The sequence below is a fragment of the Lepidochelys kempii genome, chromosome 4 (genome assembly GCF_965140265.1).
Source record: "Lepidochelys kempii isolate rLepKem1 chromosome 4, rLepKem1.hap2, whole genome shotgun sequence".
NCBI lineage: Eukaryota > Metazoa > Chordata > Testudines > Cheloniidae > Lepidochelys > Lepidochelys kempii.
This window is the reverse complement of record NC_133259.1, coordinates 69,184,834-69,199,386: the sequence shown is the minus strand read 5'-3', so window position 1 is coordinate 69,199,386 and position 14,553 is coordinate 69,184,834. Positions and strand designations below refer to the sequence as shown.

Genomic DNA, 14,553 nt, shown 5'->3' with positions numbered 1-14,553 from the left:
TAATTTGCAAATTGGATACAATTAACTTAGGCTTGAATAGAGACTGGGAAGGGTTGAGTCATTATAAAAAGTAACCTATTTCCCATTGTTTAATCCCCCCTCCCCCCCCGTTTCTCAGACGTTCTTGTTAAACCCTGGATTTGTGCTGGAAATGGCCCACCTTGATTATCATACACATTGTAAGGAGAGTGATCACTTTAGATAAGCTATTACCAGCGGGAGAGTAGGGTGAGGGGAGAGAAAACCTTTTGTAGTGATAAACACCCATTTTTTCATGGTTTGTGTGTATAAAAACATCTTCTGTATTTTCCACAGTATGCATCCGATGAAGTGAGCTGTAGCTCACGAAAGCTTGTGCTCAAATAAATTGGTTAGTCTCGAAGGTGCCACAAGTACTCCTTTTCTTTTTGAGGTGGAGAATGCACTGAAGGCAGTTTGCCTGTGCAGCACTAATTAGCCTTGAGGCAGAGCATGAGGAGGGGAAAGCACATGTGCAGGCCGAACAGACACTGCTACCAAAGATCTCCGATCAGAAGCGCAGGGTCGCATATACACCAACAGTGGAGCACCCATAGGGGGACACATCTTGAAGAACCATCATTACTGCACAAGGTGAGTAACTTCTTTTCGCCCTAGCCACCTCCCAATTGACCTGCACTCTACCCTTCTCCCCCCGTCCCCCCAAGCCTGACATCTACTGCAGGTATAGCAGGGTGGGGCTGACTGAGCCCACAGTAACTCAACCTTTTCCTGGCTACTGTGGGGTTTGTATACCTTCTCCCAGTGACCATGTCAGGGCTTGTCATCTTGAACTTTGAAAACTCCACTCCATTCCTGAAGCAGTTCATTTAAAGAAATGGGAAGAGTAAGACTGACAGAGAGGAAGGGACATCTGGTGACAATTAAGCTGAAGAGCAGTTTAAGGAGAAAGGGAAAAATACAAAAGCAGATGAGAGCAAATAAGTTTGTAGATTTATTGGGAGTGACTCTAAATGATGGAAAAAGGGATAATGAGACCTGTCAGTATATCACTACACAAGTACCTTAAAAGTAGAGGTCTGAACAAGTTAGCTGCAGATTCAACTAAAAGAATAGAATAAGATTCCATGAAAAATAAAAGGACATAATATTAAAGCAGTTGTCTTTTATATGTTAACAATTAGTAGATTAGTTAGTAGATTAAAAATGTAAGTAACCCAAACCCCATCCTTCTCCTAAATCATCTCTCCAGCAGGCACAAAGGAATAGAATGAGCTCCATCTCAAATGTTTTTATGGCCAGGTTGGGAAACTGTGGGAGTTTTGCTGAGACTTTATTTGGACCATTGTGAGTGCTATACAGGGAAAAGAGCTAGTCTGTCAGAGTCTGGAAAGAGACCTGTCAGCAGCTTGAGATAACATCAACTGCCAGGCTTTTTGTCTTGTAAAATATAAACTCTTAATGACAGTTTTTGAAGATTGTCTTTTTCCTTAAACATAAATAATTATTTTATTCCCATTAGGCCGTAGTTTGCTATTGCCTCATCTATTTTATCAATAGGTACAAATGTTCTTTGATGTTGGGGTTAACATTCATACCTATAGTACCAGATACACATCCACATGTAAAATCCACAGTGTATCTTGCTCTGTCTTTTAGATCGCTGGATAAGCTTAGTGTAAGATAAAACTTATTAATACTACATTCAGTACTGCTCAGAAGCTCATGCGCACACACATAAGTACAACTTATCATGCATCCCCATTTATACTCAGATGCATGAACACACACACTTACATGCATATGCCCATATACAAAAAACCTGTTTATATTCTGACAATAATATAACACAGCAAGCAGTGATCTGCATACATATACGGGAACATACATATACATGCACCAATCCCTATACTTAAAGGCATCCAACACCTGGGGATTCACATGAATAGAATTACAGACACACATGCACAGCCATGTCACACATGAAAATTTATGCACAAGCACAAAAACATGGCTGGCCACTCAGAAACAAGTATGGAAAGAGACATGGATATATATGGTCACGTAGGCATAGCTATATGCACAGAGACAGATAGCCTTATGCCCTTATATGCATGTAGACAGACACCATGCACAGATGTCCATTCAAGTCCATGCGTGTATGGAAATGGATGCAGACGCATGCTCATTCATGAACACATGTGAACAGATACACACAGAGATGTGTCCATGCACCCACATACTCTGAGGCACAGGTATGCATACACTAGGTAGGGTTGCGAACTGTGAAGCTATTCAGGAAGATTTTTTTTTTCGTCCATGAAGTAATGTCATTTCTTAAAATCTCCTATTAAAATCTCCCAGATTGCTTTCAGTAGTCACTGGGAGATCGATGCAGATTCCGAAAGACTCCAGGCCAATCCTGGAGGGTTGGCAACCGTAAAGAGATGGATGGAGTCGCACGTTCATTCATAGACATTGATGCAGCACAAATTCGCAAATACCCTCCTCCGTCAATCACCCCTGAGCCCCGCCCCGCCGCTGCGCGCGTGGAACTTGCCTCTCTCCGCTCTTTGCTGTCACGTGTTTCTTTGCGCCGCGTTACCAGGGTGAAGCCACAATCGCTGCCCCGCTAGCTGGGAGGCGCAGCCGTACTTGCTTGGCTCGCATCATCCAATGGGAGCCGGCGTTGGGACGCGCTCACCCATTACGGTGCGAGAGCTGGGTCTGTGGCGAAGGTGGGTTGAGCGGTGGCTGCTGCGGCAGGGGCAGGGGCGTTGGGGAGGGGGCGCGGCGCGGCGGTTGCTGGGTCCGGCTGCTGGGTCCGGCTGCTGGGGAGCAGCTCGTCTTCCCCGCCAAGGAGGCGGCGCGGGGGCTTGGCCGGGGCAGCGCCTGTCCGCCGTTGGGGGTCTCCGGTCTCTCTGGTGCAGCTGTGGGCGCTGCCGATCGAGGCTGGGGGTGAGGCTGGGCTGGTACCGCGGGAGCCGGTCGGGGCGGGCGGTTTATCCGTAGTCCTGGGGGAGGGGGTGGTTCTGCGGCTCCCTGTCCTTTGGGGGGTGGCGACCCTTCGTCCGCAGGTCACCGCTGCCCTCGCCCTGCGGCCGGCTCCTCCCATCGGCTGCCCGTGGGGCTGCTGGGCACAAGTGTAACCCGCGGGCACCGGAGTCTGGGTCTGTCTCCTGGGTCTTAGGCCTGCAGCCGCTGACCTATGAGGGCCCCTTGGGGGAGCAGCGCTGTTTGGCGTAGCCTGGCCCCTCCCTACTCATGTGCCTGTTTCCATCTCAACTTGCCCTCCACCTAGCCGTGGTGCCGCCCTCTCGCCCATAAATATCTTTGTCCCTCAGCGTTGGCTTCCGTGATGCCTTTTGTGCACCTCAATGTCTTTCCTGCACAGATCGACAAAGCCATCACCCTCCCCTCTTCAGATCCCTTCTTAAGACACCCGTTTACCATGATGTCTACAAGAAACTAAGCGTCTAATTAGGAGCAAACTGTGGTTCTTGTCTTTGGTTGGACTGTGCTTAGCCTCAGCTTTTCTCCTCCCAAAGGCTTTTTAGTTGCTAAAGGGTAGTTTACCTCCTCTTGGGATAGCTCCCAGCAATAACCTCTAAGTATAGCTAAAAGCTCCAAATTAGCTTGACTAAAAACAAAGTTTATTAAACTTAGATGATGAACTACAGAAAGTAATAAATGGAAAACTTCATAGTGCAGTTGAAGATCACCTCTGTACTATGCTGGGTTGGTAGAAAGACTCTTTGCTGCAAGTAGTACCTAAGAAGACAATTCTGAGTTTGAACTGGTTCCTCGTTCTTTTGTACTTTTTTCTCTTGCCCAGCCCTAGGTGGGTCTCCTTTCTCTTAATCTGACAACGTTTAGTTGGTAGATCTCAGTTACCTCTCTTTGGTAACTCTGGCTAGTTTGTCTGACTGCTTGAGGTTGATCAAATGTTCTTCCTAGCCTTCTGAGTTATTTTAGTCTATCTCAGGGGTGGGCAAACTTTTTGGCCGAAGGGCCATATCAGGGAATAGAAATTGTATGGCGGGCCATGAATGCTCACAAAATTGGGGTTGGGGTGTGGCCTCTGGGGTGGGGCTGGGGGGTTTGGAGGGCAGGAGGGGGACCATGGCTGAGGAAGGGGTGCAGGTTCCGGCTAGGGGTGTGGGCTCTGGGGATGAGAGGTTTGGGGTGCAGGAGGATGCTTCAGGCTGGGATTGAGGGGTTTGGAGAGCGGGGCAGGGGTTGGGGCATAGGGAGAGACTCAGGGGGTGCAGGCTCCGAGCAGCACTTACCTCAAGCGGTTCCCGGAAGCAGTGGCATGTCCCTGCTCTGGCTCCTATGTGGAGGCGTGGCCAGGCATCTCTGCACGCTGCCTCATCTGCAGGCACCACCCCTGCAGCTCCCATTAGAGCGTGTAGGAGCTGGAGCGGGGCCATGTCGCAGCTTCCAGGATTTGGCCCACAGGCCGTAGTTTGCCCACCCCGATCTGTCTTCTTTCCGTCTCCATTTCCAGCCTAAGATAGTCTTTCAAACTGGGTTCTCCTTCTCTTTATATATAATGGTAAGTGAAGAGTCTACAAGCCAAGTCATGCTTACAGCACTCAGGAGGTTTTTGTAAATATGTAATTTGGCCTGCAAAATCTTTATTACTGGTGATTATATGGGAGAGAAAACAAGAACTGACTGTTGCAGCCTAAACTTGAGTGCAGGCCTGGCAGTTAGTAGATTATTTCTTTACGTGTGAACTGTGCAAATTTGATATGGAGTTACCAAGAGACAATAAACTTAAGCCTTTTTTTTAAAATGTACTGCAGTTCTGAAGAGTGACAGAAAAAAGTGAGATTTGCTTGTTCTGATATTTGATCTTAACTTTTGTGAGGTAGTATGTTCCGTTAGGTAGGGCATAGGACTTGGAGTCTAGGTAGCCTGGGTTCTGTTCCTAGCTCCAATACTAACTTGCTTTTTGATCTTGGGTTAGTTATTTACCTTTTTAAAGATGGGAGGAGAGATTTGTCAAGAAGTTATCTAATTAAATTTTTTTGTAAAGCATTTTAAGATCTGCTGATGAACAGTGATAAGTACTATTTTGATTTAAAAAAACATGGATTCTAACACCAACGTTTCACTCTTTGTCTTGAATATTGTTAATTTACCAAGGTCACCTAGAACTTGTACAAGACTTAGGGTAGGACTTACATTTCTTTTTTCTCAAAGGTTTAGTCATAATGGAGGTTTTTGGTGAAGTCCTTGCTCTGAAGTAAAAACAAAACTACCATTGACGTCAGTGGAGTCAGGATTTCACCTTCAGTCTTGAAATAAAAAAAATGTAACGTTACTACATTTTATTGATGAAACAATAAATATATATAAGAAACTTGTGTTTAGAATTTTTTCAATACACTGGTAATAATAGAAGACACTTGTCATTGACTGTTTGATTTGCACAGTGAGTAAGATAGGGCTACATAGTGAATTAGACCTGGGTCTTGTGGATGTGTGCCTTAATTTTGGCTGAAATCAGTTTGCGTTTACTGTGATGTTACTAAGTGCACAGTTGAGTCCTCCACAGAGTGGACAATAAGGGTAGTGAGATAGGAGTGTTTAGTGAATGAAGCAGAGCTACATTTTGCAAACACTGAAAATAATATTGAACAGTTGCTTCATATGTTGAATGGCACACAGCTTATACCAGGGAGAGTTCTCTTTTCAATATAATAATAGAGTATGTTGTAATGCATGTATTCATAGGAAGCAGAGTTGAGAATTTGTAGACAGTCTTAACTTTTCTACTTCCAAACTTCTTTGAGGGCTTCGCTTTTCCACATGTACAAAAGTACACATTTAAAAAAATGTTTAACATTTTTTTGTCTGAGTGTTGATGGAGGAAAATTCAGTCACGGTCTCAAAGGAGTTTACTGTCCAAATAGACAATGCAGTGCAAACATATATTACACAAGGAGACCATAAGATGAACCTATAACAAAGTGGTGAAGATTTGAAAAGTATATAAATGTCACATGTCTTTTTAAGGAGGATAAGTGGTTAAGGAGGATAACTTCACACAAGTCTTCTGGAAGGTTTTGGTGGAAGTGAAGACAGACTAAACTTCAAGCCCTGGTGTCAGTTTTTAGCTATATAATTTTGCCTGATTTCCAGCATAGGCATTCTGGTGCTTTTTAATAAAGTGTATTTAAGTATTCCCACTCTCTTCCTGAAGTGGTCTTCCCCAATCATATTAAGGGAGAGGAAAAGGAAGCTAAGTGCTTTAGATCTAAGTTATTCTCACCTGCTAGCTGAAGCAGAAAACATGGCACTGAATACTGACTCTACTTGGAGACTGAATGCACTCACTTTATTTGGTATTTTCTGACTGTCTACCTGCATTCATTCCATCAAGATGAAAGAGCTGAACTGTGTATGGCAATATAGCCCCCTTATTTTTATACCATTCAAGCGGTGTCGGTGAGAAATTGAGATTTGGATTCACTGACTTGCAGAGGAGAAATGAAGTTTCTTATGGAATTGAAGAGACAAATGAATTAGAAACGAAAGTGAAATGCATAATTTGATCTGGCAGACACTAAACTTTATTATTCAGTTAACAGAGTATGCTCTGTTTTTTGCCCAGCCCTTGTGTAAGGATGCCTTAGAAAAAGAACCATGGAGAAATATATTAAAGTGCAGAAGATTGGCGAAGGATCCTTTGGAAAAGCAATTCTGGTCAAAGCTAAAGAAAATAGCAGACAGTATGTTGTTAAGGAGATAAACATTTCTAAGGTGAGTGGTTTTATTAAGTAACTGTGTGTTTTGTTTTGTTTTTTTTGTAGTCCTCCTCTCGAAAACAGTGTCTATTCTTTTTTCCTTTTTCTTTTTTAAGATGTCCAATAAAGAGAGAGAAGAATCAAGGAGAGAAGTTGCTGTATTGGCAAACATGAAACATCCAAATATTGTCCTGTATCGGGAATCATTTGAAGGTAAGATTCAAAACTACATAATGGAACCTGAACTAGTGGATGTACAGTAATATTAAAATACAAGTGATGGTCCATGTATTTTTTTTTTAAAACTTGTACATGATATGAAAAATAAATCTTCCCAATATTTTCCCCTCATCTCCTTATCTCAGTTCCTTCTGGTCTGTAATTTTGTAATCCACCGCTTCACAGAAATAACCAAACCAAAACACCACCACACGTTTGTTTCAGCTCCTTCCCCTTTTTGGATAAGGTTTAATGTAAGTGAAAAGTTCATGAGTTCTTGTTCCTGCTCGGAAGGTCCAACCAGATTTTTTTCTTCCAATATATATGTCTATCCTAAGCTCTACATTCTTGTACTCAAACTAAAGTCAAATATGACTGACCCAGCTGACTGACCTGCGAATGGATTTCTTGTAGGCATAGGACAGTAAGCTACCCCATACCATCACCACAAAGCTTGAAAGATGCATGAAGCATGTAGCTTGCCCTGATGGATTTTGATTGATTTGGGAACGACTTTCAAAACCAAGGATCCTCATGGAAGACGTGAATATCAGCTGGCTTGGAAAGATGGAAGGGGTTGGTGATTAGCTATTTTAGAGCACTGCCACAATGGGTATCACAGGAATAAGCAGACCAGTTAAGGAGCCAAACATGCTATTTGTGAAACAGTGTTTGAAAGCAGCTGAGAATATGAACATAACCTATGTGCACAGCTGGGGTTCCCCGTGATTTAAACAGAATAATCAGACATTCCTTGTGATTGTTTGCTTTGTATGTTCATTTATTTTGTAACTGTAAAAGTACATTTCCATGCAACAATAACTTCATTGAAACGTAGGGCTGGAAGGGACCTTGAGAGGTCATCTAGTCCAGCCCCCTGTGCTGTGACAGGGCCAAGTATACCTACACCATCCCCGGCAGATGTTCTAACCTGTTCTTAAAAGCCTCCAGTGATGGGAATTCCACAACCTCCCTTGGAAGTCTATTCTAGTGCTTAACTGTCCTTATAGTTACAATGTTTTTCATAATATTTGACCTAAATCTCCCTTTGTGCAGATTTAAGGTGATTGCTTCTTGTCCTACCTTCAGTGGACATGGAGAACAATTGATCACTGTCTTCATTGTAACAGCCCTTGTCATATTTGAAGACTGTATTAACAGGTCCTCTCCTCAGTCTTAATTTCTCAAGACTAAACATGCCCAGTTTAACTCTTCCTCAGGTCAGTTTTTCTAAACCTCTTGTCACTTTTATTGCTCTTCTCTGGACACGCTCCAGTGTGTGCACATCCTTCTTAAAGTGTAGTGCCTGGAGCTAGATATAATACTGCAGATAAGGCCTCAGCAGGGCCGAGTAGAGTGGGACAATTACCTCCCATTTCTTATGCACGACCCTCCTCTTAATACAGCTTTGAGAGATCTCCAGGTTACACCCTAGCAAGAGGGGGTATTGCCTGTGGTGGGTGGTGTTGGCCTGCTAACACAACCATCCTGTCAGTTACTCAAGCACAGTCCTCCTGGCTATACCAGCCCTTTCTTTGCCCTGCAGCTTGACAAGAACAGCACCTGAGTCTGCTGGAAGCATTCCCCTGTTATGTCATGCTCAACACTGGCTATGCACAGAAATCCCAGATCCCCTGCTCCCAGAGGAACAGCGTAACCTAGTTTACCTAAGTAGCTCGGGCAGCCCCTGGACTAGCCACACCTGCTGCTGCTGGGGCAGTCTTGAGCCACCAAACCTCCCACCCCACCAGCAGCAGCAGGAGTTTGGGTGTGGGAGGGTGCTCAAGGCTCGGCAGGGGGTTGGGGTGCGGGAGGGGTGAGGGCTCTGGGCAGCACTTACCTCGGGGGGCTCCCCAGAAGCAGTGACATGTCCCTCCCTCAGTTCCTAGGCGGAGGTGCGGCTGGGCAGCTCTGTGCGCAGCCTTCGCCCACAGGCGCCGCCCCCACAACTCCCTTTGGCCACAGTTCCTGGCCAGTGGGAGTTGCGGAGCCTGTGCTCGGGGTGGTGGCATCGCATGGAGCCCCCTGGCCGTGCCTCCGCCTAGGAGCCAAGGGACATGTCACTGCTACCAAGGAGCTGTGCAGAGCCAGGTAGGGAGCCTGCCAGCCCTGCCAAGCCCCGCACATTCCCCAACAATAGTGGGGGTACTGGGCTGCCCACTCCCATAAAAGCATGCAAGATTTAGTCAGAGGTATCTGGTACAAGTCATGGACAGGTTACAGGCTGTGAATTTTTGTTTACTGCCTGTGACCTGTCCATGACTTTTTTTACTAAAAATACCCATGATTGAAACATAGCCTTATGAACATTTACAGTAGAACAAAATCAGGTTTATTGAAGAAAGAATAGATATTCCACTAATAACAAGAGAGTGATGGTTACAATACAAAGGAAAATCATAAAAAATGTAAACTAGTGCCTACATTTATTAATAGTTAACTTTCCTATTTAATAAAGTAGGTTTTCCCCTTCAAATTTCAGTCTGTTGCTGAGGTGGCTGGCTTTATAGGAGCCACAATCCAACTTTTCATGCAAACATTTTGCTCAACAAGATGACTCCTCATGTGAATAGATTGAGTGCCTTTTCCCACCCTGTGTTATATTGAAGCAATAGTCTGTCTTTATTCATAGGCAGGGTGATCCCCTGTCTGTTATAATTCTTTGCAGTTGTGTTTGAGGCAGTGGTAGAAAACTGCATTACATCGCCAGCTTGACCAAGGAGGAGTGACAACTGTCTCCTGCATGAATAGGTTGTCACCAAATAATATAACTCCCTGGTGACTCCTTTTAATGTTAAGATCATAAGTGCATAAATATTACCTGTATACACATCACACCATGATTATGAACAGTTTTTATTGCCAGTTTTCAATAGAAACCGTACGTGTTTCCCTTTATGGACAGATACCCTGTAAGCAACACATGTGTTGTAGTGAGTTATCAGGTCTGAGGCGAGAGCTGTTTGCAAAGAACAGGGGACCCTTTGCCAAGGGGACTTTGTGTTACTGCACTCCAGAATATTAGTCTTTTTTGCAATCACATTGTTGGCTCAAATTGTGATTTTCTGTAACCCCAGATCCTTTCCTGCAGTACGACTGCCTACTGAGTTATTTACCATTTTGTAGTTGTGCATTTGATTTTTCTTTCCTAAGCGTAGTACTTTCCACTTGTCTTTATTGACTCTCATTTAGGAAGATAACTTGAGGTACTCTGTTTGCAGAAATGTTATTTTATGGTCTTTTATAGCAGTACTAAGAAAACAGACTGGTCATCCATGAAATAATTATTTAATCCACAGTAACAAGACACTGTGCTACATCTTTCTAGTTGAAACCTCTTGATTACACATATTGAAATGATTTGAGGGAATCAAACAGTTTATTTAAGGGACCACTCTGCACAGTGGTGGTAACTCCAATTTCTTTTCAGGATGAGACCCTAATTGATTATAATAGTTTATATTGAGCCTACCGCTTGGGATAGGTGCCTAAATTCAAATGAACTTCAAACAAATTTAAATGAAATCCAGTATTGCTTAAACTACTTCCATCTTGGAATGTTTTAAAAACCATTTGGTAATCTATACAGGGAAATAATTGCTAACCTATATTCGTTTAACCTTTTTTTGAAGAAGTATGGTGAAACATGATTTTGTAAAGGGAAAGTGGAAATTCTAGAATGCTTGACCTGAGCAGTATTGGATTGTGTGTATGTGCTTGCAATACTCTGATGTTTTGTGCCAAATTTGTGGGTATCGTTGTTAGTTGAATACACAACTTTAATAGCACATTTCGCTAAGTACTCATGAAGTATTAGAAAGTTTTTGAATATGCTCGTAATTTCTGGCCTAATAACTTCCTGCTGCTTTAATCTTTTTTTATTGTACAGTAACTTAAATACTGCATCAGGGTCAGAATCATGACATTTTATTGTATGTCTTAATTCTGTAGTTGTACAGTGTGTGAATGTATGTAAAGCATTGCATTTCATAGGTCTCAAGCTTCTTGAAGAATTATCTCCATACATGATTTTTTTTTTAATTTTTGTTCTTCTACCCGTCATTGAAATGGAATGACACACTGGGATGGCCCAGTGGCCCCTGACATATTGAAGTGTTGGTGTACGTGATATGGAGGGAAGAATGCCTCCTCCTGAATCATCAATGCCAAATATGGAAACTGCAATATAAGCAGTTTGCCAGAAGCTTGGCAAATAAATAATTGATAACTATTTATTTCTTCACTTGTAGATTTAGTCTTTTCATTTACTGTGTCTTTGCTGTGGCATATACAAAAAGAAATTTCATATGTTAAGATTTTCAGAAAGCTTTTACATCTATATTTGTCATGAAACATTGAAATATCTCTTGTTTTTACAGAAAATGGCTCTCTCTATATAGTGATGGATTACTGTGAAGGAGGGGACCTGTTTAGACGAATAAATGCTCAGAAAGGCATCTTGTTCTCAGAGGATCAGGTAGTGGGAATTGTGGGCTGTAATTTACATTATACAGTTTCTGAGCACAAGAACACTTAAATTGAGTAGCTTTGGATCAGATTGATGAATATGGTTATTTTAATCTAGATGAAAGCCTGATTGGTATAGCTATAGAGTGCTAAGAACTTCATACTACTTGGAACATAGACCAAAATTATTAATGGAACTACAATAAAAGATGCATCTGACGAAGTGGGTTATAGCCCACGGAAGCTTACGCCCAAATAAATTTGTTAGTCTCTAAGGTGCCACAAGGATTCCTCGTTGTTTTCCTCTGAAACCATACAATAAAGGAGACATTCTAGGTGAACCAAACATTAATTCTGTTGGATTTTATGGCTCAAGATTTTTTTCTTGCATATTTTGATTTTTTTTTTTTTTGGGCTGGTATTATGTTAAGGTAACTTGTTGGGCTTCTGATACGCATTTTGTTACTTTAATGAAATCAAGGATACAAAACCAGGCTTTAAGGTTTACATTGTATTAAATCCATTAACTCAAAAGTTCTTCAAAATGAAAAATTTCAGTCTTGGAAATGTGTAAACGGGATCTTTTTCTTCATGTAGTCATACGCTTGGACGTTCGTTAGTCGAGGAGTTGTGAAGTCTCTGAGGATTTTGTCTTCATGCTAAAAATATGCAGAGAGGAGAATCTGGCAATATTCTTGGTTGGCACGGGTTGGGAATACATTGGGCTTTTGCTGGCAGTATATAGAGAGAGGCAGAGATGAAAAAAATTGCATGTGAGAAAAATACTTCTCTTCTAAATCGTTACCAGTTAATTAGGAACTACTACTAGGAGAGATGCTAAATGTAGAGGTGAAAGTTATAGTAGAACTAAAGTACAATACTGAAGTCTATATATATTGGTAATTTGAAAAGATGAAGAGCTTAACTACAGTACTTTTAATTTTTTTTTTTAAGGATGGAAAAACTTTTTTTTTGTAAACTTGGAAAAGCCATGAAATGAGAACTAGCAAACTCATTTTGGCTTGCTCGGAATCAGTCTCCTAATTTTATGCCACTTTGTCACTTCTGTAATTAAGATCAGATTTTTTTTAATAAAAGTGTGAAGAATAGCATAATTGATAACAGTATAGATGCTAGTAGGAGAGCTTTAACATTTTTTTATGTTTAATTTCTTAATGGACTATAAGAAGACACTTTGTCTTGATCTGCCGTTGAGATGCTGTGTTGTTGTAACTGAGGGGTATTTCCCCCAAAAAAGTAGAATTTAAAGGATGCAAGGCCACGTTCTAAAAAGTTTATAACTCAATTATATGTGCATATACAGCTTTATCATAACTTTTAAAGATAGTAAACTGTCTAGATCAGTAAAACTTGAATAAGGTTAATCCTTGTTTTATTTTTAATAGACTTTAAAACTGTGTGTGGATGTATAAATAAAAATAGGACACTAAGTCTATCTTTCTCTTTCCATTCTAGATAATGGATTGGTTTGTACAAATTTGTTTAGCACTAAAACATGTACATGACAGAAAAATTTTGCATCGAGATATAAAGTCACAGGTATGCTGGATGGTATCTTCAAGTTGAATTACAGTAGAGTGATGATACTTTATTTTTATTTGATTTGATTGATTTGTTATCTCCCAACTGGGGAAGGGAAATAACCTGGTCTTAGGTAAAACTACCCAACTCCCATTGACTACAGTGGGCCTTGAATCAGACCCTGCTGTCTGCTGCCCAAGATGTGCTGCACAAGTGAACACAAACAGAATGCCACCTAGATGGGACACAGGCTGCCTGTGTACCATCTATTTTTAAAAATAAATATATAAAACATTCCTGTGGTAGTTTGGCTAAATCCCTGGTTACATAACTTTTTAAAAAAAAGAGTTTCATTTTGGAATTTTACATTAAATACTAAGATAACAACCAATAGCACCCGTTCAATGAAGATTTTTGTACTGGATTTTAGCTTTGAGTTATTTATGACCTTGTTTTTTACAATCAAGAAAGACTTTTTCATGCTTGGGTTGTTTGGGTTCTTCTGCTCTACCAATGCAGCTGCAATGGGACACTGTTACTACATGGCTTCTATTTGCAGAGACAGGACCTTAGTATAGTTTCATAAATGTTAGGTACATAGGCTCTACAAAATGAAGAAGGAAACATCTTTAAAGTCTAGTGTACTGTGGGTTACGAAACCACCACCAACACAGTATCCATGCATGTTTTATTTTTTCTCCCTGTTCCCTTCCAGTTTATGCTGGTAAATACTAAAATTTTATCAGTTTCCTGCTTTCTGAATCTTTCAGAGCAGGATACCTGTATATTTCTAGCCCTGCCTGCTTACAGGAACAGAGCAGGCAGAGAAAGGAAAGCAGCACAAGGATGAAAACATCGGTCATGAAAAGACTGAGGCCTGGTCTACACTGCCACTTAAGTCAATGTAATTTATATTGCTCAGGGATATGGAAAAAATCACCGCAGTGTCTGTGCTATGCTTTCCCACTGACTTAGTTTCTGCCTCTTGGGGAGGTGGAGTGCTGAAGTCAACAAGAGAGCGCTCTGCCATCAACCTACCACTTCTTCACCAGACCTGCTAAACTGACGCCTCTTCATTGATTGCAGTGGCGCCGATTTAGCATGTTTTTGTAGACAAGGTCTAAAAGACATTTGCTTATCCCCTGACTTGGTGGTATTTAGAGAGTACAGTCGATAGAACTGAAATGTCCTGACTCTCTCTGGTGATACAGTGAGGCAGATGCTTAATATTAGGCAACACTGCAAACCAGCTACCCCCCAAGTCAAGTAATAGGCATTTATACAAAGATGTCAATGGTGTAGTGGTGGGTTGTTTTTCTTGTTTGTTTTTATTATTTATAGTCTACCCTAATGGATTGCAAACCACTGGAACAGTGTAAAGTTTGTGTTTCCATTTGTTGCTTTTTTGTACAGTTAAATAATTTTTGTTCTTGCACTTGAGTTGTAACTGACTTTTTTTCCTCCTCCTGTATTTAGAATATATTTTTAACCAAAGATGGAACAATACAACTGGGAGACTTTGGAATAGCTAGAGTTCTTAACAGGTAACACTCATTCAGCGCTGCTCTATATACATTAATATGAGCAG

The 14,553-nt window shown here is 41.6% G+C and overlaps 1 protein-coding gene across 26 annotated transcripts in view; it reads left to right on the top strand.

The window, feature by feature from the left end:
- The window catches only part of NEK1 (NIMA related kinase 1), a 189,364-nt gene that overhangs the window by 39,574 nt on the left and 135,237 nt on the right, over nt 1-14,553 (top strand). For 17 of the 26 annotated variants that reach the window (XR_012158623.1, XR_012158624.1, XR_012158622.1 and 14 more), the window contains exons 1-6: nt 2,579-2,717; nt 6,605-6,753; nt 6,854-6,950; nt 11,336-11,433; nt 12,900-12,983; nt 14,442-14,509. Coding sequence is in view for 22 of the 26 variants with exons in the window: in XM_073341593.1 (XP_073197694.1) it covers nt 6,637-6,753; nt 6,854-6,950; nt 11,336-11,433; nt 12,900-12,983; nt 14,442-14,509 (464 nt within the window). In the remaining 4 variants the exon portion in view is untranslated. Of the gene's footprint in view, nt 1-2,578; nt 2,718-2,772; nt 2,938-6,604; nt 6,754-6,853; nt 6,951-11,335; nt 11,434-12,899; nt 12,984-14,441; nt 14,510-14,553 lie in introns of those variants that run through there. The other 9 variants (XM_073341591.1, XM_073341586.1, XM_073341589.1 and 6 more) reach the window with 3 other exon arrangements.